Genomic DNA, 25,440 nt, shown 5'->3' with positions numbered 1-25,440 from the left:
ATCTGTACATAATTCCAGATATCACATTTAGGACCAGTATAACAACACCCAACACTGGTTAAAATCTTAAGCGCTTTAAGCATTTATTCCAACAAAGTTCTGGCACCTACAACCATTAACAGCAATTACTTATGACACAAAAACACACATTTTATATTCAAACCCTTATACTGATTTAGATTTGAAAGATAATTTTAGGATAATATTATGATACTAATATTTGTTGGTGTGCCATTGCTATTGCAACAAAACCCTGTTAATTACTGTAAGTTTGTGTAAAATAATCTGGTTTTCCTAATTTGTATTTCATCTTCTCACCTTTAACCTGTAGCATTACACCCGCACCAACACAGCCCATTGTATCTTTTGATGTGGCACGATTGTTAGTCAGCTTAAAATATAGAAACAACACTGGCATGGTCCTTTGATGTCCTGAGCTCTGAACTCGCAGCCCATTACATCCTAACATGATAATTTGGCAGGACTATGATCAGACATGAAAACTGGCCTCATCAGACCACAGTGGGGCGGACAACAAATAATGTCACGGTACAACAACAACATCACTGTTTTGATTGCTACAGCATGAGCTCACTGCAGCATGATGCTCACGGTCAGAAATGCTGAAGAAAGACAGACAGAAAGAGACAGACAATGCACATTACAGACCACAAACATGACTCAGAACTATCTAACTCTTTTGCTTCCTCTCTATCGCTGTCGTTCTCTCTGAGACTCCTTTCATTATCCCCTCACACCATGGCACAGGCAACCACTTTGAGCACTGGTGCTGCATTTGTTCTTCCATACAAAGAGATCTTTTCTCCCAGATGCCTGTGTCGCTGCTGTTACGGGCTCCAGCGTGTTGTGCTGTTGTGCAGAGCGAGCAGTTGCCTTTCAGTATGTCTCTCCACCAAACAGTGTGTAACTGGTGAATAGCAGCAATTTAGATGAGTCACAAAGGACCCATGGGAAAAGTGGCTTATTGTTTGCATTAATGTTAAGAACTGGTGCGAGTTATGTCCCTGATAAAATGAAGAATGGGATCTGCTGGTGCAGAGAGTGGGGTTTATCAAAGGATAAAAATGAAGGCTGCGTGTTTTCAGTGTAGTCGACGATTCAGATTAAAAATATATCTGACACCCAGGTAACTGCACTGGACACAATATTTCCTGGAAGTTAGGAGGTTTAATAACCTGTAGAGAAATTTACACTATATGATTAACAATGAATCCTAATAACTTCTATCAGACTGATGTCTTTAGGGAGCTGTCAGGACAACTGTATTATTGTAGATTTCCATGAAATTGGCTTTGGAAGAATGGTAATAACTTTGGTATTCCTCTGACTTCTCATCTAGCCCCATCATTGTCCATTACTTTGGTTTGTGACTAATAAACAAATTAGGTTTTTTTTAATTAAAAATAAAAAATCTTAGATGAATTGATTGTGCTGGGAAAGAACCTCAGTGGTTTGTAAAATCATGGCTCATCCCAAAGTGTCATCAGTGCCATGACGCTGGGATGCCGATAGTGAAACAGCAGCTGTGAAACCTGTGATTATAATTACACACCCTCACATTATCAGGGAGAGCTGTTTGTGTCTGTCGTCCTTTTTTAACAGCCTTTGGCCTTCATAATGAAAGATCTGGTGTGTACTTGTTGAGGATGATGTTGCAGCCAGGCAGGTTGAATAGAGAAACGCCAAATCTTTCACAAAACATTCGATGCTTCAAAACAGGCAGCAGAATAGAAATATAGAAAATAATAGCAGTGGTGCAGTAAAGTTGGCAGGCTGCTCAGTCAGAAAGTCATGAAAAAAATGAAAGGTGAGAAACTGTTGCCAGCTGTGAGGCAAAAGTTGAAGCATTAAAAAAAGTATTGTAGCTGGTTAGAGATTGGGAGAACATCTTGGGTAAAGCTAAATGACAGAGATATATAGACAGCCTAACATGGGTGATTTGAGTGAGCATTTAAAGAGAGATTGGTCTGGAGAGAATGACAGATACAAAAGGAGTCTTAAAGATTCAAGGGGTATTTTAGTAATTTTGCTGAAAGAAAAGGTCTAAAAAGGAAAATTGGAGGGCACAAAAATTGGGTAGGCAGACAACTATCAGATAAAAGTGCTATGTAATACAATGGATGTTATTTGAGAATGGAAGCTTGCAGATGGAAATTATGCTAAAAAAAAAAAAAAGACAGAAGTAGTTACAAGACATGAGGGCACATTGTCATGCGTAGGTACTTAAATTAGACACTTCAGAACTCACTTGAGGATAAGTTCCTTCGTTTTGCCTCTGAACTGTGATTAGAGTGACCACTCAATGTGTCACTTTGGCATGCTGTGCATGCATGCATTGTGAGATCAGTTTATTCACCACTATTACTAAAGGTCAAAGTTCAAGTTAGTTCTCAAGTGGACCCCCTTCTAGTTGTGAGAATTTGCCCACCATGAAAGATAGGTGTTTTGTGTTGTATTGATGATGTCCTTGATGAGTGATGGTGCTGGCTGCAGGAATGTGGCCTGAGAAACGCTTCTTGATATTCGCCTCTCACATATGTTCATTAGCAGCGAAATGTAGGATTTATCAGTATTTAAAAATATGCTAGTTCACAAATTACTTAACAAAAGCTTATTTGTGTTCCAGTCAGTTTAATTTACCCCAAAACTAATGATATATGAAAATTACAGCTTTAAAAGACAGAGAAAAGTTATTAATAGAATACTCACCAGACTAGTCATATAACAATTCCTTCATAGCTGAAATACATTGTAAGAAGTGGAGGACAAAAATACACAATCCTCATTCTGTGCAGAAACGCCTTCTTAAGTTGAAAGCTAATTTGAGTTTTCAGCCGTCAGAATTAGCCAGACTGTCTTTCACATTTATGTCTCTGTGGACAGTGCTTCCTTGCTGAGCTACAGCGTAGGTATACGTTGTAGGTACTTTAGTTGCGTTGCCAGGACAAAGCACCAGCAAACAACGAGGATGAAGACACTGATTTGATTTGGTTGACTCAGATTCGCATATTAGCTTTGCACTAAAATATCAATATTTTTATAATAACAATTTATGAGATGACAATGTGAAAGAGGTTGCTCACTGCAATTCCCTATTGTTTCAGTTCACTCTCACCACTCTCATATTGAAGTTTTAGCCACAACAGGCAGCTCTTTGCAGTGAAAACGCTCTAAAATAATTAGCTGGTCAATGTAGTGAAGCATTTAGTAGATATTTCCCTCAGGAGTAGGTAGAGACCAAAAACAGAGCTAAAAGGAGAGTGAACATCGGACCTACATTTAGCTGGAAACTCAGTTCCAAATAAATGATAATGTTCCTCTGTAGCTGGACGGGCAAAAAAAACAACACGTTCACATTAGCAATTTAAACTCCAATGATGCTTTGTTCACTCAGCCATAAAAACTGTCAATTCAGGTTTACGAAGGCATTTATCACAGAATGAGGACTGGATTGTGTCCCTGTCTCTTACTGTGTAGTTGTGATACAAAGGAATAACTTCACTGCCAGCAGAGGAGAAATGATTACAGCGACTCATAACTCTTTCAGTGTACACCTGGCATTTAAGTATTGTATTACGACAGGCTTGAAAATAGCAGAACCTCGTCCTTTATGGCTGCTCTGTTGTGTGTTCTGATAAAGGACAAAATGTACTTTAAGAACTATCTCTGCTATGTTATTAAAAAAAAAAAAAAAACATTAGAGGACACATTCACACTTCTGTTAATGTGACACTGACCTTTTTCAGCACACTGTCCAGTGTCTCCGGACGGCTAATGTCAAAGCAGATGAGTACAGCGTCTGAGTCAGGATAAGCCAACGGCCGCACATTGTCATAGTAGGCTGAACCTGTGGGTGAAAAATACACAGACATGACCATTTCCAGATGGATTATATGTTATTTAGTTACTTTGCTTAAGAGCTAACTTTTTTATCACAAAGTGAGTCATTACAGAGCAGCTTTGGCAGTAATAACTGTGATTAAATGTAATTACCATGAACTAAGCCACTCTGCAGATGACAATGAGTGGGTGTGATTCATTGCTTTTCGAAACGAACAGAGGGGCCTCGTCCACAACCTCTGGTCTGTTTGTCTGATAGTCTTGAATAAGCCAACAGACAGACATGTGACAGTGATATAATGAATGGCTCTCACAAAGCGTCACCTGGTATTTCAGAATGGCATGCGTTTTCACTGGGGCCCAGGCTGAATTGAGCATTGTGACCTGGGCAAGGGGACACATTCCTACCCGGGGGGGACAGCATTCCCTCTCCATTTCCCTTATTGTCTCCAACACTATGTGCTTTTGTCACCATGCACAGGGCTTTGGCAACTTAACAAAAAAACAATAGGTTGGACAGAAAATTCCCATAGAACTTCACACATATAGCACAAACACAAAACAGTTTATACTGTTGACGTGTCTCACACATAGAAGATAATCCAACTTTAAAGATAAAAATACCGGTACAATAAATGTTCCTAGTTGTTATCTCTGCCCCTGGATTAATTATTCACTTAAATTGTTGTCTATGTCATATATGTAAAAAAAATAATAATAATAATTGAGTATTGTTTAATTTTAAATTAAATGCTTCTCAAATTTATACCACATCTGGTTATTCTATTCCACTCTGAAATCTTTCAGAAGTGAAATCTAGTATTTACTTACTATTCTAGTTTATCTGTATAAAGTGATTTGGAAATGAAAATAAGACAAATGCACCAAAATGCCCAGCACAATTCTCAATTACAAAATAAAATACAGTTTAGTAATTTACATGAAGATAACATGGTAAAAATGGGATTTGTTCACAGCCTGTCTCATGCTGTCTCACAATTTTAGTGGTCAAATTAGGGAGTAAAATGTTATCCTAACCAATGATATGGATGGCCAAAACTATGTGGAAAAATTTCAAAATTTGATAACACAACATCAGCATGCCTGCAGGGTACTTTACATTTACAGTATGTGTGTAAGACACAGGCCAACAACAGCAGCCACATTTACCCTCATTTGTGTTGTGCTGTCAAAATCTGGCCCTAAAGCAAAACATGTGTTTGTGCACATGTGTTGCTGCAACCATTTTTTCCCTGTCTTTCTGACTAATTCCTGCTCCTGAGTTGCACACAAACTGTATTCTCACACACACACACACTCACACACACACACTTTCCCTTTTGTGCTTTGGCATTTTGTAGGTGCAGATTAAGTCTTAAGATTCACTGAAAATGAGGATGATTAATTCAATATCAGGCGAAGGCAGCAGGGGAGGGTGGAAGTGTAGCCAACAGTCTCCATAAACCACCCGTAGGTCTCCACAGCTTCCACACACCCACTGACGCCACTGAAGGGGCTCTTAAAAGTTGTCGCTCAGCTTCACACTGTCAGCTCCACCTCAGCCTCAGACAGCAGCTGTGATCAACAGTCGTGTTAAGAAGTTTGAGCCTTTGTCTTTGTAACAATCCACTCGAATTGCTGCTGGAAAAAAAAAGACATTCTCAGACATTTCTTTTTGAATGTTACTGAAAATGTTTTTCTTTTAAATCATTAGTTTTGAGCTGTTGCCAGACATGTGGGTCGAACAGAAAAAAATAGTGTGAAAACAACAAGATCAAGGTCTCCGTCTCAGCCCACCTGAAGCCATGCAGACTTTGTTTGTGAAATACTGCTGGTCAGATCTGGGCAGTAGGATTGGATGCTGTAAAACAAGTCATTTGCAGAGCTGCTCAGTAAGCACTTTTGCAAGTACTCCAGGCCTATATAGGTTACAGCTATGCAGAGTAATGTCTTTTGGTCAGCTGCTATCATTAGAACTTGTGCAGACAAAAACAAATGATGTATTTTCCCACACACCTTAAGCTATTACATGTACAGAGACAACCAACATAAGACATTAAGTAGCATTAAAAGATTTTATCTGGCCTTCAATGCATCAAATGGATGAGTCATATTTACACTGAAACATTTATGTCTCTTCATGTAATTGAGAATGAAACTTCATTCTTGACCATGAAAACAGTAGTTTGACAATAAATGATAAACTCAAGGTCCTATTAATGTTTTTTTCCATTTCTTTATACCACATTTTATGGTCCTCCTCAGCAGACAGGATCTGTCTGAACAGAGACAGATTGAAGTTCCATACTTCAATCACATGATAACAATCGCTCTATATCAACACAACAACTACACAAAACATCAGCTGTGGAAGAGTGATTGAAAGCTCTGGAAAAAGCTACCAAGTGGACCTTGAGCTATATATAAATTTGGATCATTTCTTGTAGATGTAGCCTATGTTGTTGTGTGGAAGGCTGAAAAACAACCTCTGCAAGTATAAAATATGAGTCAACGTGACTTTAGCTGAGTTCACCACCCCTTGCTTTCAGTGTTCTCTGTATAAAACATCAGATCAAGACATTTAAGTTCCTCCTAACCTTCCCAAGGCAAGAAGGAGTAAAAAAAAAAAACATGGCAGAATGCAGAATAATGACATAATGGCACTCCATTATGCTTTAATGTAATTTTAAAAAGCTACTTCCTGCTTCTTCTTCTACATATTTCAGGCAGAAATAATGGAAGTGGAAATCTATTCTCTATTATAAATGTTATAACAAGTAACAATTGTAGACAACAACACGGCTGGTAAATTAGCTCATGGAGGTTTTCAAATAAGCTGATTTACAAGAGCTGTCCAGGGTGCTGATTCCACTCCGCAACTGTCGCTGTGCCAAGGGAACAAAATCTGCCCTGAGCAGGTAACCAGGGATCAGGGTACATGCTATGTAACTGAGCTGTGTGGGACCGTGTCTTTAGATTGGTTTGTCTTAGCTGTACTGCCAATAAAAAAAAATAAAAAAAATTGAGCTGTTTATTTAGCAGCTTGTCTATTAAGTTTAGGTGATTGCGTCTCTCTGGTGTATTCAGTTAGTTGGTACTTCTTCAGTAAAATAGTTGTTTATTGCTCTGCCAAGTCTTCCTCTGCTCAGTCTACCTACCCCTGCCAGAATAAACAAGCATCAAGACACTCCTGAGATTAAAGTCCCTCTGCATTTGAATCCTCGTCCTCCTCCTCTCCTCAGTGGTTCCAAAAACAGATACCTGCCAGAGCCAGCTTTGAATAAAACATTCATTAAATTAAGCTGTCAGAAGGGCTTTGGTTTGTGTCATCGACCATCCTGACAACACGCAAGAGGTTGTACAGATGTTACAGATGTTTCTTAAAAGAGTAGTTACGTAAACATATTGCATTTTGTGTAACAGGCTTACTTGGTTTCGCTATGTTTGTTAAAAGATTGATACCACTGTGGTTAAAGCAGCATATAATCAGTATTTTCATATTAATAATAGATCACATGTCTAGTTGTATGTGAAAGAGGTTGCTCATTGTGATGAACCCAGAGAGAATAATCACCAGGCTCTGCAGTTTCCCTCAGCTCTACGGTACTTTACAGCATCTTTTAGCGCTTTGGTTTTGTTGGTTTTGCTTTTTCCTCTCACCGTTCTCATCTGTGTTTTTGGCTGCAGCTGTTTAGAGGGGCAAAGCTCCAAAACTGCACTGTTTGCTACCTGCCCAGCGCCAAACTGCACACAAACAGTTACTGACTAGCTGGACAACATAATGGAGCCTGTGGCAGCTGAGTTGATGGAGACCAAATTAAAGCTAAAAAAGAGTGAATGTTAGATTTGCATTTGTCAGGTGGCCAGAAACACGCCTTAAGTTACTCTGTATCTTCTGGATGTGTAAATGTGTAATGTTTGTTTTTGGTTTTTTTTGTCCAAAAAAAAAAAAAACAAAACATTTTTGACCAAAAATCTAGCCTATGTTGTTGTGGTTTACGTAAAGACATGGAGTCACGCAGTTATTAGCTTAGCTTAGCACAAAGACAACCAGCCAGACTCTCACCAAACCTAAAAAATATGCTTACGAGTATCTCTTAAGATGACTAATGAACACGCGGCACCTTGTTTTTTCAATACACACAGATACACAAATCAACTTACGGGAAAAAGGGAGGGACCGACAGACCTAAGGCTCCATGACTCAGTTCACCACCTGAGACCTCTTGCAACATGAGCATTAGAAAATCATTCAGGCATTTCAAAACCTACACTCTGTCTGCTCCAAATCAGTGTATTTGTTGTGGAGCTCTGTCAGTGGAACTGTGTGGGGAAATGACTCAGGTGTGCAGTTCACAACAGTGACACGTTAGTGTTGTGTTTGACGGAAGAAGCCTCATGAAGGATGTGTAGGATTACAGGAGGGTAGGGTGCATGACTAACTCTTGGTCCATACCATGGTTATCTTTCGCCTTGACCACTGCAATGCCCTTCTGGTAGGCCTCCCTTCACGCACAATAAAACCTTTACAGATGGTCCCGAATGCCGCAGTCTGTCCGGTCTTCGATCAGCCTAAAAGGGCACACAAGGCCATAGCAGTCCAGATTGTTCTCGTCTGTGGTGGAACAACCCACCGAAAGCAGGGGCATCCCTCTCTGTCTTTAGTGATGTCCCCTACTAAAATGAATCCAACACATTTTGTTTGTTTGCTCTGTTATTTGTTTTGGTTTGTTTGAGTTACCTGCTGTAGCAAGTTCTTGCAACAATAGCTATGTGCAGAGTATTTTTGAGCTCTTTATGCTAAGCTAAGCTAATCAACTGCTGGCTCTAGCTCCCTGAAATATTTCATGCACAAATATGGGAGTGGTATCAATCTTCTCATCTAACTCTAGGAAAGAAAGTGATTTATATTTCCCAAAATATGTGTTGAATGATTCTTAATAATGGTCAGTTCTCTGAAAACTATACAGTGATCCTCAGTTTGATGGTATTAAGAACAGAAAGTCTGGAATAACAAGGTCTGAGGTTACAGTAATGATCCTTTCACATTGCTGATAATTAAAATATACTTCAGATGTGGAGAATCAGGAAATCATTCATGCTTAGAAAATTGATTTAGCTTCACTATTCCTCATAAAACCGCTATTAGCATAATCTTGGACTCTTTATAAAAAGCACAAATTCACAGTGATACACACACACACAGACTGCGAGCCTCAAGGTTCCTCGATGTCAACTAATCCATGTTCAGCTCTCGAGCAGCAGCTAATGTGTATTGATCTGTGAGCTTTTTTGACCCTCACTGGGACCTGTAGTATGATAACCCTCATGGGAAGGCTCCTGCTGTTGTAGCAGCAGCACAAAGAAACCTCAACCCCATCTGTCTCTGTCTAAAACCCTCTGATCCAGTACAAACTCTTAAAAGACACTCAGCCACCAGAGTGCGGCATGTATTTAGCTACTCTCACAGGACAACATGAGTGTCATTTAAAACGTTCACAGCTCGTTTGCTTCCGTGTTGCCACCAGTCATATTAAATTAAATTTTTGCCTGGCACACATTTTTTTTTAAATATTTGCCAGCTTCATAACTACTGTAGCTTGGAACTGAATACAGATATATATAAAGGTTAATATTAAAGTTTCACCTTAACGGAGCCAACGAAATGTCAAATGTGTTTTAGATGTGTGGCTGCTGTACAACGTCTGGCACAGTGATGCGCAACAGCCTGGGAAACAGATACGCCACGCTGTGACACCACATGGGGCTGTCATGTTTTTGATGTTTGATGCTGACAAAAAAGCCGTGTTTCCTTTTTTCTCTTGTCTGTTTGGTCGCTCGTAACAACACACCGGTGAGCTTGTGCCGTCCATGCCCTCTTGTTGTCTTATATAATCCACTTGTGTTCTGCTTTAAAAGCCTTGTTATCTGGCTTGTATTTTGTGGCTGCTCAGAGAGGTTTGTCCTCCCTGAAAGACTTGTGTTACGTCTGAATGGTGTCTTTTAGGAGAACCGTACCAATGTTTCTTGCAGGAATGTAACTCATGAAGCCAGATTTATCAACATGCTTTGAAAATGTAAACGCACAGAAGCTGGTTTTTAAATCACCTCGGTGGACATGACACAGGGCTGCAGTGTTGCTCTTGTTTTGTTCTGTCCTGTTCAGTAACATGATTCCTTTGGTGATATCCTTTAATTTTGCCACATGCAATTAAAAACACAAGTGGGCTTAAAGGACCACTGTGTAAGATTCAGGGGGCTCTGTTGGCAGAAATGGAAATAAATAATATTCATAACCATGTTTTTGTTAGTGTGTAATCACCTGAAACTAATAGTCGTGGTTTCATTAGCTTAGAATGAGCCCTTCACATTGCACTGCCATGCTTCTACAGTGGCCCAGAGCAGACAAAGCAAACACTGGCTCACAAGATGGTTTTTGAGTTTTTACTAGACAGTAGGTTCTCCTACGTGCTCGAAAAGGGAGGAGTGAAGGGAGGCATATTCAGGTGGTTGCAACCTCACCAGTGGTGTCACTAAATCCAACAAACTGGTCCCTTCAGTGCAGGACACACCAGGTGTGTCACCAAGTGGAAAATTGATACCCACAGCACACACTGAACAGAAGAAATGAGTTGTTAAGGAAAAGGTAGAGTAGGGATAATGTGTAAATGTGATAAAATTGCTGCTTATCTGGAAAGTAGGACGGCAACTAATGATTGCTGTCATCACCCTGATGTCCTAGAGCTGGAAGTGACATATTGAAATATCTTATTTCGTCTGACCAACAGTCAGCTTACTGTCATACAACTCATTTAAATGATTTAAACATGTATGTCTGTAGAATAATTCATAAATCTGAATAAATACTTATTAAATAGTTCATCTTCCCTTTTTTTCCAAACTAAAACCAACTAAAACCAAATTAAACAACCATTAAAAATGGCAACCAAAAAAAAACCCACTTCTATATCTGTGTACATGTACAATGCAAAGAAAAAAAAAAGTACTAAATGGATGCATCTAAGAACATATTCTAAACATCAACAGTATAACTCTTCATAATTTACACACAAATACATTTCCCAAATCTATAAATCTACCATTGTCAAATTAAAGACCCATTGTGCTCTGTATGGAAGCATCTGCAGTTGTTATCTTTCTCCACTCATTTATTCAGGTCTTTCTTTAACTTGTCTGTATATTCCAGATTGTACTGCAAGTTGAGCTTGGAGGTACAGAAGTTTTTTATGAAGAAAAGTTTCCTGACAAGCGACCTTTAATGAGCCCCACTGGGCAGGTTTCTTAATTATGAAATGAGAGCAGTCATATTATCTATTCTATATTAAATATGGTAAATCTTGTTAGTGATTTTTTAATGTTCCGGAGATATCTCCTTTTTCTCATTCTGTCTCACTTCATTATTAAACATCCACTGTTGTATTTTGGGAAATTTCTTTAGTTATTCAACCTCAAAGCTGTGGAGTGACTGAGACGAGAAGGTATGACGTATCTTTCAGTATTCACGGCGCCCCGTGATTCAGAAGGAAAACACACACACAGACACACACCTTGAGATGTTTGCACAGAAAATCATTATTAATCCTCTCTTATGGCATTTTTTGTGTGCCAGCCTCCATCACTGCACAGTAATGTTCATTAATATTAAAACCCTGTTTGTCCCAGTTATGCCCTTCTGAAGAAATAGTGCCTTTTTTAAGGTTTTCATGCAGGTCTGGGCTCCTGAAATACATCCAGAGAGGACACGGCAGTACAATTCAATGCTATTGATTAATGTATTTTTCTTCCTCCACCTGAACATCTAAATAATGCCACCCACTGAGATTAAGCATTACTGCTGCACACTCATGCTGTGTGAAATGGTGGTAGAATATGACTGTCTAGTAAATAACAAAAGAGAAATCAGCCCGTACTTTCAGATGATTATCACACAGTAATAGAGTCCACTCAGCAGACACGCACACACATATACACTCTCGCTCAGTGTGGCTAATCATTCAGTGTATATGCATAGACACTCTGAGACACCCTGCAGAGCGGACAATGTGCTGCTCTGCTTTATGTACAGAATTGCATTCAAATTTCACCTCGTTTTAACATGGAGATGTCATTTTTCATTTTGTTTGTGATCATAACAAGTCATCCATTAATCTAGAAACATTGGAACATCAGATGGATTCCTTACAAATGTTTGGAATGTATTTCATGTCATGAATAAGTGTCTTGATGTTTCTTCTCAGGCGTAATTTCTCAGTGGGCCTAAAACCTTAAAATTAAAGGGGCAAGTGGCTGTGTGACGTAAAAGATACAAGCTTTTGTGAGGCAACATACTGCTCTGATTTTGACCTTTATGGAAGGCCAATTCTGGATCACTGGGATACCCTTTTGATAATAGGAAAATGACAACTATTAAAAGTTCATTCTTGACCTTGAAAAATGTGGTTTCACAAAACCTAATAAGATAATAAGCATAACACACTAGCAGTATGTTTTACAATGTAATTACGATATGTCCGGCTGGCTGATGAGCTTCACTTAATGTGAAATGTTACCACAGCCAATTAAACCGTTGCATGTGAGTGCTTAATTTAACTCGAAATTGGACTGAACTTCACGGTGAATTTAAACAATGTAAGCCACCCAGAATAATCCATTTTTGGATTTGCATAAATCATAGACCCCATGTAACTGGAGTAAACTGTACCGTACTGTCATGCACACTTCTCTTCTTGAACAGCAAACAATAGCCTGAAAAGCAGCGTGGAGGAATGAGTGATGCTGGTGCTGCCAATCATATGAGGAGGCAAACAGTCTTTGCACAATGTGCCTGTCAACTATGTGACTACAGATTTGTGTTTTCCATACCACACACATGCTGCAGATGTGTACAGTATTTGACATGTGCCTCACTTAAGTCCATGTCTTTTGACAAAGACAGTTTCATGGGTCTTTGCTTTGAAACTTCAGGTTATGATATTCTACAAGCATTTCCTGAATCGCTTCAGACTAATCACATTACTCGGGTCTGACGAAAAGTTTTTCATGTATAGAGGTGACCAGTAACAGAGTATCGGGCTGGATTTCAGTCAGAGATTCTGTGTGACGTTCTGGTGTATTTCTAACTCAGCGGGCACAGAGGGAAAGAGCTGCCAGTGAGCACAGTTGTGCCTGAAATCAGCACTAATCCTGCAGGATTCCTTAAAATTAATGACAGAGGGAACCGACAGGCATCTGGGCATCTCCCCTTCACATTAAACCTGCCAGCTCCTGTTGTGATTTTATGTGCTGTAAAGTTCGGAGCAGTCTGTGTGCAGCCCTGAATGTGGATTCAATCCCAAAGCCTCTGATCCTTAGATGTTATTTGGTTGAAACAAACACTCATTAACACTAATCAGTGTAGCTCTAATTTACAGAGCTACAACAGCTAGTTTTCATTTCATCGTCTGATAGGAAATTTGGGTTTTGCAGGACAAGAGATTTGATGACATCCCTTCAGGCTTTTATCTATTGTAATATAAACCAACAATTGAGAAGAATCTAGAATATAACTGGCATATTAATTGATTATGGAAATAATAGTCATTTGCAGCTCTACGATAAGTCATTACGAACTCATTTTTTTAATAAAGTAAAGCATAATATAGTGGATAAATATTGTTAAATAACAAAATCACGTTGAATCAGGACATTTGTAACATGACAAGCATTGGCGATGAAGTGGTGCTTGAGCTCATCTGATCTGTATAATGGATCAATTTGCAATTTGTTTGATTTTTCTGCTCAGTGTTTCCAGCAACAAAGACTGACTGTTATGAGCCATTATTGATCTGCTTCCTGCAGTGACATGGGCCAGTGATTGTGATGTATGTAAGTCATTTTTAAAACAAAAATAAAGAAGCATAAAAGCAGGAAACACTAGTGTTTGTCTGTACAGTAAAAATTCAGAATATCACTATAAGGTAGAAATAGGGTCACCACCGCTCCAACCCCTCCAGTCCTCTCAGTAATAGCTAAGGTGTTGGGGGTGGAACAGAGTGGTCATAGCTGTGTCTTGCATTATAGATAAGGGACAGACAGGGTCTTAAGTGGATGGATAGACCCCATGAGTGCCCTCTGTGTATGTTTTTGTGTCTAAACAAAGTGCACTACAGAATCTAATCACCTTTTTCCAGTCACATAAAGTAACAACTGAGCCACTGTGGTTTTAAACCACTGTCTAAAACATGACAAATGACAGTCTAGTCCTTTGTGTAAGCATGGCCCAATGTCATTCAACAGTGGTCAAATGTTAGCACTCTCACTAGCAGGCATTTTGGATTTGAATTTGTTATATCTGTCTTTTGTCATGGCTTAACTCTTTCTATTTCTTTTTACAGCAAGTTTCTGTTGGATTTTAGGGTATTTTAATTTAGAGGCTGGGAGAGGTTTTTTCCTAAGTCCTCAAAATACCTGTTTCAAGCTTGACATTTACATCCAGCATGCAAGTGCTTTTAAAAGATCCTTTCTGGGGTTTTCCTAATAGGTCACTATCCAAATTTTCCTCACTAAGTCATTCTACTCTTACATTTTTCATTGTCCAATTGTTTTTACAAGAGTCACATTGGAAATGTTTTATGAAGGTGTTTGGGTTTTTCTGCATTATTTTATGTGAAATATTTGAATCACTATCAGGTAGAAACAGAGAATAATATGTTGAGTGCGAGTGAATGACTAAATTTCATAAATTTGTCTTAGGCACCAATGAGTGCTGAAACTGGATTTTGAAAACAAGTACGAAGGTCTGTTTGAAGAGTCTAAAAGAGTCTAAAAGTTAGTGTAACTATGTGCATGTTCATCCAGACTCAGTGTCTCTTCCAGACAGACCGCTCAGTTACACATGCACCAGTGCTGAGAGGCAGACCGGGGTGTCCCCTGGGAATGAGAGTGGAGACGCATCTAGGCCATTGATTTTCAATGTACCCTTGGTCTTCTAATGGGCTGCATGAACAGAGGAGAATCAGACTAGATTGACTGGAGCACAGGCTCACACCATGAAAACCTACTGACACTCATTTAGTCCTCACTCAGCATGCTTCCTCCTATACATGAGCTCTTAAAACTGAGCACTTCACTTTGACACTATATAGCTCTGTCTCTCACTGTCTCTATTTATATATTTTCCCACTCCCCTAATCTCTCAGAGCACTTACTCATATGCTTACTCACACTCATACACACTAGTATACACACCAGTGCATATGGCAAGCAGGAAAAACCGACAGCAGTTGGACTAAAGACCCAGTTCCCTGCTATCTGCACTTCTATCCAAAAAGCCTCTGAAGCACTTCAACACAACAAGCCATTTTCTGCACTCATTCCTGTCATGGAGCCAGGTGCCACTCACACACACAGATGCTCGGTCAGGGCACATCTGGGTAATGCTTTCAAGGAGCCAACATGAAACTGGGGTCATAAAAGCTGCTCATGAATGAATGATGGATTGTTAAGGCAATCTCTGCCACAGACTCCGTCGACCTGGGATGGGTGGAAAGATGGATGGATGCAACAGGGCCTTAAAAGGACATACAGTGCCAGCGATGTCTGTGCAGTTTGTGACTAAGAGCGGCACGTGTATGGTACGTGTTTTTGAAAACATGTTGGGACGTGTTCTCATTGAGTTGTGTGGCCCTGAAGGAAATATCACAGTAAATTCAGGTGTCATGCTTCTGAACAGGAAGCTGCTGGGAGGACAGAGTTCAAGAAGGCAAACCTCGATGCATTCCTTCGCCGCTCAGTGTTTCAAGGTGTGACGCTGCAGGTTGAGCCAGTTGTTAAATCTACTCTTACCTCACACTTTCACATTCTCAGCTGTGAAACCTGCATCTATTGGAAGGTTGTGTTTTTTTGTGGCAATAGTATCCCGCAGGCATGAAACCGCTTTTTTTTTCATCAGGCAGCCACAGAGGAAAATAAATTCACAATTCAACCAGAAGTTAATTTTCTTTGCACTGGTTCTTAATGGCTCCAATAATGATAAACGAAAATAAAACTTCAAACCCCAATTTCAAACCCTGTTACGTGCGTTGCTGTATCAAAGTGTTAATTATTCAACATAATTAGTCACGAGGTGTAAAATTAATATATGAATTATGTTGCTAAAATCAGCTTAATTAAAGTTGTCTTTTAAACCTGCAATAACAGATTTTTTTTTTTCTTTTTTCACTCCTGGTGGCAGGAGGAACAAACTCTACAAACACAACACTCACATATTAGACCTTAAGTTGACATGACAAACATATCACATGGCAAACTACTGCCAATTTACACATCAGGCAGACAGAGCATCAACAGCATTCATATGGTTCCCTTGCCCCAGATTATAAAAACACTCAATCTTTTTCCCATTTTTCTCATATAAAATGGTATACCACCTCTGAACATCTTTGACGGTTTATAATTAACTTGATTTTCTAGAAAAAAAAATGTGATCTTAGGGCATATTTTAAAGTCAGCACCAGATGATTAAGTAGGAATATAAAGGTCACCTCTAGAGTCTGTATATTAATGTAATTTATGACCTTTTTAAGCCTCACATTGGCAAATTGGTTGATAATTGCTTAACACAGATGCTTGTAAAAAGTGAATACCCCTAGGCTGAAGTCTGAGCAACTCTCAGTCTTTGAGGACAACCAAAGCAAGAGGAAAGCCACTGGTTTAAAAAAAAAAAAAAAAAAAAAAAAAGAAAAGACAGTGGTAGATAACAGACCTCAGAGAGCCTGTGGCACACAGATGTCCACGAAACACCTGATAGATGCGGCACGTAAAGATCATTTGTTGCTGCATTGCAGGATTGTGAGCCAGAAACAAATCAATCAATGGTGAAATCACTCTCGGCACCAAGTTTTCTGTTTTTGTCACAGCACATAAAGGCAGATTAGAGAAAGCCGTATGTGGTATCTGAGGTGCCAGGATCCACTGAGGAAAGCAGTATGGGATTTTCAGAGGAAATGAGAAAAAAGATTGAGTGAGAAGTAAGGGAGAGACATAAAGACAGATAGAGAGAGAGACAAAGAAAACGCAGGGTAAGCTAATCAAGTGCAAGAGTGCTGAGAGGGCACTGCCCCAATACAGTGGGACTCCTGACCTTGAGAGAAATAGACTGGTGAGAGGTTGGCAGCCGCACTGGATATTTGAAATAGATGAAATTAAAGAGAGGAAGCAAAAAAGTGCCGAGAAGGGCAAATCAAGAAATGAGAACTGTGTTAGAGCACACAAGGTTGGCTGGGATCAGATTTTAAGACCTGGGTCGTCTATTTTTTATTTGGAGAGCAACGGCTCCTCGCTGCACAACCGCTGTGTAATCATAATCAACTATGCTTGCAGTTATGAGTCTAATTTGTCTTTTGTTTTATGGTGATTTGATCTAACAATTGCCTTGAGTTGATGACTCCACAAGGTCAGCCGCACATTAAAATATTGCAGAAGCTTCTTACAAAGGAGAGTTATTACTTGAGTAATTTGTTATGAGCGTAAATCGTGCCAGAAAGTGGCACAGCAAAATTAATCTGGTGAAACATTTGGCTCTAAAACCCTGCCAACATTGTGACCTCACACAGGGCTATCTGTAGCTGGCTGGCTAACTGCTAACCTGCTAGCCAGCTAAACCGGCGGTGGTGTCAACAGCTCTTTAAGCCTCTTTGTATTTTCTCTGCATTTTTCTATTTGTTCCCCTCGACACCTTTTCATTCAATGGAGATGAGCTAATGAGTTAACAAGGTAGTTATCTCAATTGCTAGCAGGACAATGAGTCCACACACTTTATTGAAAAGACGTGTCTGAATCATTGAATCATATTTTGTGCAGCAGCCTGTACTCTGACAGGGGAGGTTGAATAAAAATGCATGGTGCAACGCAGCGACGAACTGCGATAGCTTCCTCCATTCTGGACTTTCCAGCTCTCTCTTGTCAAAGATTAGCCCCGTAAAGGTTTGCTCTTGGTCACAAGGTTAATCACAACTCTAAAAATTAATAGAGGCTTTGCTTTGCCCCCAATTCTCTAATCACTGCAATTAGATTTGAGTGAACTGATTTCGTCGTAAAAATTCCACAGATTTATGAATGGGGACATCATGTCCCTGTGCCAGGGCCTGTAAAGTGGCAACAGAAAAAATGGTGGCACAAAAAATGGTGGCAGGCGTGGACAAGATTGATGCAACTAGACAGGTTGTCGCAAGTCAATTTAGAGAAATAACAACTTTAGAATCAGCATATATATATCAGTCCCTCCCCACGCTGACTGACAATGAGGGTCTGTGGGATGGATATGTCACTCACTACTGACAGCTAACACGAACATAAAAGGGTAATTTAGTGTGATTATCGGGCTAGGGCACTTTAATTTCCAACAGGGAAATAGAGGCTCAAAGCTGAGTTTTTTTGTGTTTTTTTTTTTTTGCCCCACTGCCTCCTTTTCAGTTATTCTGGCCTTATAGCACTTTAACCCCTTGTTACAATGGAAGACCAGCAAAGCCATAGTAATGCTTTTGAACTTTTTCAGGGCTCAGCTTTTAACCCAGCATGGATGAAAAGCCTGTAAAGTGTTTAGGGAAAGGGACATTTGAACAACTGCAATTCTATGAAAACTGTGCAGACACTTTCCGCTGGAGAAGATCATGTGATACGATCAAAAGCTCCATGAACAGCTACTAAATCGACCTTGAAGCGAGGCCGGTCTGTCAACTGTGTTTTCCAAGGCCAAGAATGAACTTTGAATCTCAGCTTGACTCACGTTGCTCTGATCTTAATCTCAACTCAGTGGCACCTACATGAAAGACAGAAAAGGAAAGAGCTGAAGATGGCAGAAAGATTGAGAAAAGAATGAGGGATAGCAGAGATGTGCACAGAACAGACTGAAGGGGGAATTTAGTTTGGCATGAAGAAAGAAAAACAGAGGAGTAGTGTTTAACCTACGAGGCAGGGAGTCTGAAAACAAGCATGTTTGGATGTAAAGGAAGGAGGCAGGAGGTTGAGGAGGCAGTGGGTGGTGCGGTGAGATGAAGAATGAGGGAGACAGGGGGCAAGTGTTTGGTCACACAGCAAGTGGCTGATTAATTAAATCCACTGTTTGTTTCTGCACAATGAGCGGGTAGCTCGGAGGCTCGTCCTGGCACCTTGCCTAACACTCTCTCCTCTCTGCGGGCCTGTACAACAGCACTCGTCCTGCTCCTTCTCCTCTTATCTGCCCTTCGTCTAATCTTATCTTTTTCACTCTCATCCACACAGGCCTTATACCTGAAAATCAGCGAGAGTCTTTTTCTTTTATCATCTGTATTTGTGTCTTTTGATTCTCCGAAGCACTTACACTAAATCTGTTTCGTTAAAAGCACTTTCTGAATGAATCTAACAACTTATTGGTACAACTTCAGCGGTACCAATCAGAAATTTCATGGGACATTGACACTGAAAGTAGGCTGTTATCGTGACTTTATATAATACCGCTGTCATGTAACAACACTCAAAACAAAACTGCTACGATACTTGGTGATGAAAACTCAACAGAGTTTTCTATGATACTTGTTTGATGTCTGAGTTTCAGTCACGGCCTCACTCCCACTGCTCCGGTTCACCTGCTGTCATGCAAACTGCACACACTGGCATGCCATACACACAGACAAACTGAATGCTTACAAACATTTACTTTCACTTCCACCCCACTACGTTTCAGAAGGAAATAATGTACAACCCCCCCTCCCCCCACCCCCACGCCACCGCCATAAACCCACCCACCCACCCATGACTGTCACTGGAAATTTGCGCTCTGCTTGTAAGCATGCCAAGTGACTGTGATCCCCCCTATTCAGTCATTAGTAATGAAGAGACAGGTACCAGAAGGGACTGTGGTAATGGTGATGTAAGTGTCGATGCACCTGTCTCCTGAGACTGACACAGAACAGCTGGTATGAGGTAACATACACGTCAGCTCTCAGTGGCTTATAGAGAGCTGCAGGAAGCTAGCTCAGGTCAGACACGGATCACCTGCCCTGATCTCGATCATTTCAATCCAATTCATCATATTAAAGAGAAGGTTTTTGAGAAATAAGCTTATTCCCTTTTCTTCTTGAAGACTGACACCACTCTCATGTCTATACAGTAAATATTAAGCTGCAGTCAACAGCTAGCTAGCTTATCTTATAATAAAGGTTAAAAAAAAAAAATCCAGTACTAGCACCTTTAAAGGTGTGTTCAGACAGAAAAGCGAAGCAAATTTTCCACTTTGCATAATTTGTACAATTTTCACCTCTAGACAATTTGTGTTTATTTGTGCCATGCGGCTCTTTGCTGTTATTTCCCCTCAGTCTCTCTCTCCACTTTTTCCTCTTGTCTCTCTATGCTAATGAGATTTATCAGAGTCATGAAGGTCCGGGACACACTCGAATTTGTTGCTCAAATAAATGTTTAACTCACGCAAACAAGTCTTTAGGTCAGTTTGCACCACTGCAGGAGAAATCACATGAGAACTGTCTCCTTCCATGGTCTTGGTCTGCAAATTCTTGTCCTTACACTTTGGTTTTTGTATGAACGTGTTAATTAGTGACCTTTAGGCAGATATTGGTTTTTTTGGCTAAGTTAAGCTAACTGCCTCGTGTCTGCAACTTAGTATTACATCCAAAAATGTTTAACTATACCTTTAAACCCTGGTGCCATTACAGTCCCTTCTTTACTTTTACCTCTTTAACTTTCAGTACAATTGAGCATCCATACAAGTTATAGTGAATGGTTATATAAACACTAATAAATCAGTTATTATGCCTCATGAGTAAGTAAGAAGCCATTAATAAATTCAACATTTGCGTTACGAGGTTGTAAAGAATTCCTTTAGCTGATGTGTATCCTCGCAAAACCCTTTATAAAGCATTCCTTTTTAAAAAATAATACCTATTTTGTTTCACAGTAGCACACATGCTCAGATAGAAACAGACTTTTGTTAAATGTATTTATGGAAAAAGATTTAGCGAAGCGATGCTGAGCACGCAGGCTCTATTTCAGAAACACCTTAAATCTTGTTCATAAAAGTTCACTCACTCACACCTGGGAAAACTATGTCCGGTATGTTCGCTCTCTATTGTATTAATATGACATAATAATGACAAACGCTTCACATGAAAAGATTGATTGAATTTTTTCTTGCGGTGGAGTAAATTACTGTTTAAGCATTGCCACGGTGTAAGTGAGAGAAAGGTGTGTGTGTGTGTGTGTGTGTGTGAAACAACCCCTCATTTGAAATGGGTGTTGTTCAAACACAGTGGAGCGGCCTCACCCACTGCGAACCAACAGGCAGCACCAGCCTCAGCAGCTGCAGCTCTTAATCTCCAGCTTGTCTGGCTGGTCTTTCTGTCTGTCTGCATGGGTGGAGGCTGATAGAACGCTGCGCATTAAGGCTGCTCTCTGGTTGTGTGAGAACAAGTTTTCGGGGTGGTGTTGTGGAAGTGGAAATGAAATGTGAAAGGGCCTAAAGGCTGACAAAGGGATAAAGTTAGCTCTCTGCCGGAGACTGAAAGAATCTGACTGTTTGAGCTGCACACTCTCTCTCTCTCTCTCTCAGAAATACAAAATGACTTATTACTCACATATTAGCCTTCACTTTATCGTTTCTAACAGCTGACCCGGAGTCATATCAGCACAACAACTCTGATCAACACTTATTAACTCAAAACGACAAAATCAACTTATTTTAACACTGGAAGACCTGCCATGTTGCGTGTGTCGGCTCATGATGCCCACTGTAACCACACATGCGGCCACGCTCTTAAAGGGTGATTATGCTGTGACAGCTACTTGGAGCGGGCGAGTGCTGAATGACAAGTTGTTTATCCTCTCGCAGAGCTGATATAACTCTGGAGTGGCTGTTCAAAACCGACTACAAGTGTCACCCTGACTGCAGAGGTGGTGACAGGAGTGGAGTTATATAAACGCTGTATGAACACAGACGAGTTCGGTGTCTGCCAGCGCTGTGTCTACATCTTGGAGAAATGTCATTTACTATTCCCCACTCTCCAGCTGTGGTTGCTCATGTCTTTGTCCCACGCTCTGAGGAGTCATATGAATAACTTTATGCTTCATGGGCTGATGACGCAGCTCGGCTCTCATCACACTGGCATGATAATCTAGCCAACACAAGGCAGAGATGAAACCAAACCAATAGCGCGTCCTACCTGAAGTGTCCCACATGTTGAGCTCGATCCTCTGCTTGTCGATCTCGAAGCTGGCCGTGTAATTCTCAAACACCGTGGGAACATAATTCTGAAATGAGACGTGGCTAAAATGAGGTGGAAGCTCAGGGGTGTGGTACGCGCCCTGTGAAATTTGTTGTGATTTTCATAACATGAAACAATCAAATTAAGGGACTTCAAGATATTGTGATGGTTGGGGGGGGGGGGGGAGAAAAAGTTCAAGTAGCTGTGGTGCAGTGATGAACATCAGAGGCGTTTGTGTGCGTGGAAAGTAGATGAGGCCAATTGTAAGCTTTGACCCATTTCCAAATTCAGAAATTTAGGTCAACAGTTATTCCTCAACAGTTCGAAAGCTCAGCTGAAAAAAGCAACAACTACAGGGAACATTTTAGTGACCATCACATCTTGTTGGGTGACTACATACTGGGTTTTTTATTTGTGTGTGTGTGTGTGTGTGTGTGTTTGTTTGTTTTTCAAAAAACTTTCAGCTAATTAATCACATGTCTTGATGTTGTTAATGTATTGATATCATATTGTTACCAACATCCTTTTAGCAATGGCAAAACCCCAACACAGATTTGATGAAAATGATGTTCTAATATTTATCCATTCAAAATATCAATTGGTTTGGTGCAAAAATGTTCACCGCTCATTGGACAGTGTATGCTATCTCCAAAAGATTTAAGGTTTAAATATTCAAAAATTATTCCTGATGATTTCAAAGTACTTTGTGTTTTGTTTTTGTTTTTTTTTATGACTAAAACCATGAAGAAGCACTCCGGTCAGCAGGGATAAACCCTCTCTTGTGTGAACGGCTTTATGCTGATTGTTCGACATTCAGAGTATTTAGTTGCCATATAAAAACACTGGTGTTGCTCAGAGGCAGTTCCTCTCCTGCTGTGGTCAAATCAGTGATCGCTCAGTGTTTACCGACCGGACTGATGCGCAAAAGCGCACAGGGCCCAGATTTCTGGTACAAGTGCACATCTGAATGGGCACGAATCTGAAGCCTGTCAGAGTCTACATTTGATTTAACCCATTTATACATTAAAATATGCAACTAAGATCCAGGAAAAAAAAAGTTATATGACAAATAAATACGTAATATTTCCTTAGAAATCGCGTTTGGGCAACAGCTGTTTTAATGTACAGTGTGTCAGATCGGTAAAGGAGGGGAAATACATTAGAAGAAGTCAAATATAAATAAATGCACAACGCCTTGTGAGTTATCAGTCGGTTCCCTACTGATGATGTGAGAAGGTTTTGAAGTTTTGGTGTGATCGTCAGGCCAGATGGAGACTTCGCCGCGCCGTGTGGTTTCAGGGAGTCCACGCACTCGCCCCGCATCCATCACTCGTCTTTATCTTTATGAAGTGTTGCCTCTTACCTCTGGGTACGAGTCTTTGGCAAAAACGTGGAGGAGAGCCGTCTTGCCACACTGCGTGTCACCGACCACCACGATCTTACAGCGGAGTAATCCCTTGCTCTCCATCGCGCCCCGTGTCTCACTGAGTGCTGCTGCGCCTCTGCCTACTTGTCATTTAGCTTTTAGCTCAGAAGTTGACGGACGAGGAAAAGATCTCAAGGTTGTAAAAAAAACAAAGCTAAAACTTCAGCTCCACGGCCTGATGTAGTTTCGGTTACATGCTCTGCGTAATGCTGCGCTCCTCTGCTCCGCCGGTGAAGTGAGGCACACGGATCATACCGGTCAAGGTCGCGTCATTAGGGGGTAATTTCCTGCTGGACATTTCAAAATAAAAGCTGCATACTCATAACGACACAGGCTACAGTGCGTGTATTTGCCAAAACGCTTTTTTAAAACACATATTGTGTTGTGTGTATCTCTCAGGCTCTAAAGGTTGATACAGAAAAATAAACCAACAGGTTTATGTTATTATAATTATTTTATTTATGTTTTTTCTTTTTAATTATTATTATTATTATTATGCTATTACTTCGAAACCAACGCCCTGAGACTTCCGGTCTTCCCCTGGCTGTCTCTCGCCGACTTAATGTAGTCATTGCGTTTCAAGTGACAGGCATTTCATTAAAAATTATAACACTAATAACAACCGTCCCAAACAGTCCACTGTTGGGAAATGAAAATATTCATCCGTTATCCACATTCTTACTCACAATGATCCCAGTGCACACAGCAGAGAAACCTCTGGTATATTTCCAATGTAATAAAACCCACACGAAAAACTACTCAACTGTTTTGCTTTATCATTATCACCATGAGCCAAGTCAACAGACCAACACACCTTCTACTGTGTTCACCCAAACACAGGCACAGGGAAATATACTGGATCCATGGCCCATGAATAACTCTGTACGTTTCACTACATTATTCACTCCATCACAGGCCATTTGTCATTTGTAATAAGATCAGTGAGATGACACTGCTCAATAGAGCCAACCTCTCAGAAGTGCCTCAGCGCCATCTTCTGGTCTAAAGGAAGTGGGCACATAAGACCACAATGTACAGTGCAGGACTTAATGCAGTATGACAGTAAAAAAAAAAGCTGTCAGAGCTGACTGATGAAGAATTGCCATTTTTCTTCTAGATCCTATACTCAAGCAAAAGTTGCCAAACCACAATGGAAATATATTCCATTTTAAATAAAGGGCCTGCCTTCAAAATCTTACAAAATAAAAGTACAGAACCCTGCTGATTATAGCCTATAATCCTGTCCTTGTCATAATATTGTAACACTTTGTCATTTGCATTGTACATGTAAGAAGAATTTTCATTGTGGCAGGTTCAGGCTAATTTTAACTGCTGAATATGCTTTTTAGTAGTTTCATCTATAATAATGCGTCAAGGTCAGCACAGCTTTTGTATGTAAAACTTAATCTGCAAAGTAACTATAGCTGTCAGATAAATTAAGTGTGGTAACGTTAAATATTTGCCCCTGAATTGTAGAGGAATATAAGTGTAGTAAATTCAAGTACTTATATGCTTAGTTGTAAATGAAATGTTTGCATTTTTGGAATCAAATATTGAAAGGGTCCGTGTAGGCACATCTGATTTAAAAAAAAACATGAGTACATTTTCAGCTTTTTATTTTGTATATTTTTATTTCTGAAACAGATCTGAACTGAACTACTCGTTGAAGCAGCAACCTCTTTTCATCAACAAGTGGTCACATTGTGCGTTTAAAAGTGTGACAGGAAAAACTTTGATTGCTGTGTGTGTGTGTGTGTGTGTGTGTGTGTGTGTGCGTCTCTGTGTGTGTGTGTGTGTGTCTAGAAAATGTAGAGCATCTGAGAACACTTACCACATTTCCCTCAGATTCTGTTTACTGTTTGTTTTCCCAAACTAACACCATGTTTGTACCAGTTGTGTGCA

The 25,440-nt window shown here is 40.1% G+C and overlaps 1 protein-coding gene across 2 annotated transcripts in view; it reads right to left on the bottom strand.

The window, feature by feature from the left end:
* Window positions 1–23,798, bottom strand: part of LOC139609022 (rho-related GTP-binding protein RhoN-like) — a 29,299-nt gene extending 5,501 nt beyond the window's left edge. Inside the window, exons 1-3 of one of the 2 annotated variants that reach the window (XM_071463227.1) lie at window positions 23,476–23,798; window positions 22,071–22,158; window positions 3,759–3,868 (exon numbers count right to left, since the gene is read on the bottom strand). In XM_071463227.1, the coding sequence (XP_071319328.1) occupies window positions 3,759–3,868; window positions 22,071–22,158; window positions 23,476–23,580 (303 nt within the window). In that variant the 5' untranslated portion in view covers window positions 23,581–23,798. Of the gene's footprint in view, window positions 1–3,758; window positions 3,875–22,070; window positions 22,159–23,475 lie in introns of both variants that reach the window. The other variant, XM_071463228.1, reaches the window with a different exon arrangement.
* Window positions 23,799–25,440: the final 1,642 nt, after the last annotated feature.

Source organism: Trachinotus anak, unplaced genomic scaffold, assembly GCF_046630095.1.
Source record: "Trachinotus anak isolate AG129_WGS33_773 ecotype Australia unplaced genomic scaffold, CSIRO_AGI_Tana_v1 ptg000025l, whole genome shotgun sequence".
NCBI lineage: Eukaryota > Metazoa > Chordata > Actinopteri > Carangiformes > Carangidae > Trachinotus > Trachinotus anak.
The sequence above is the reverse complement of the archived record's forward strand: the minus strand, read 5'-3'. Positions and strand labels throughout refer to the sequence as shown.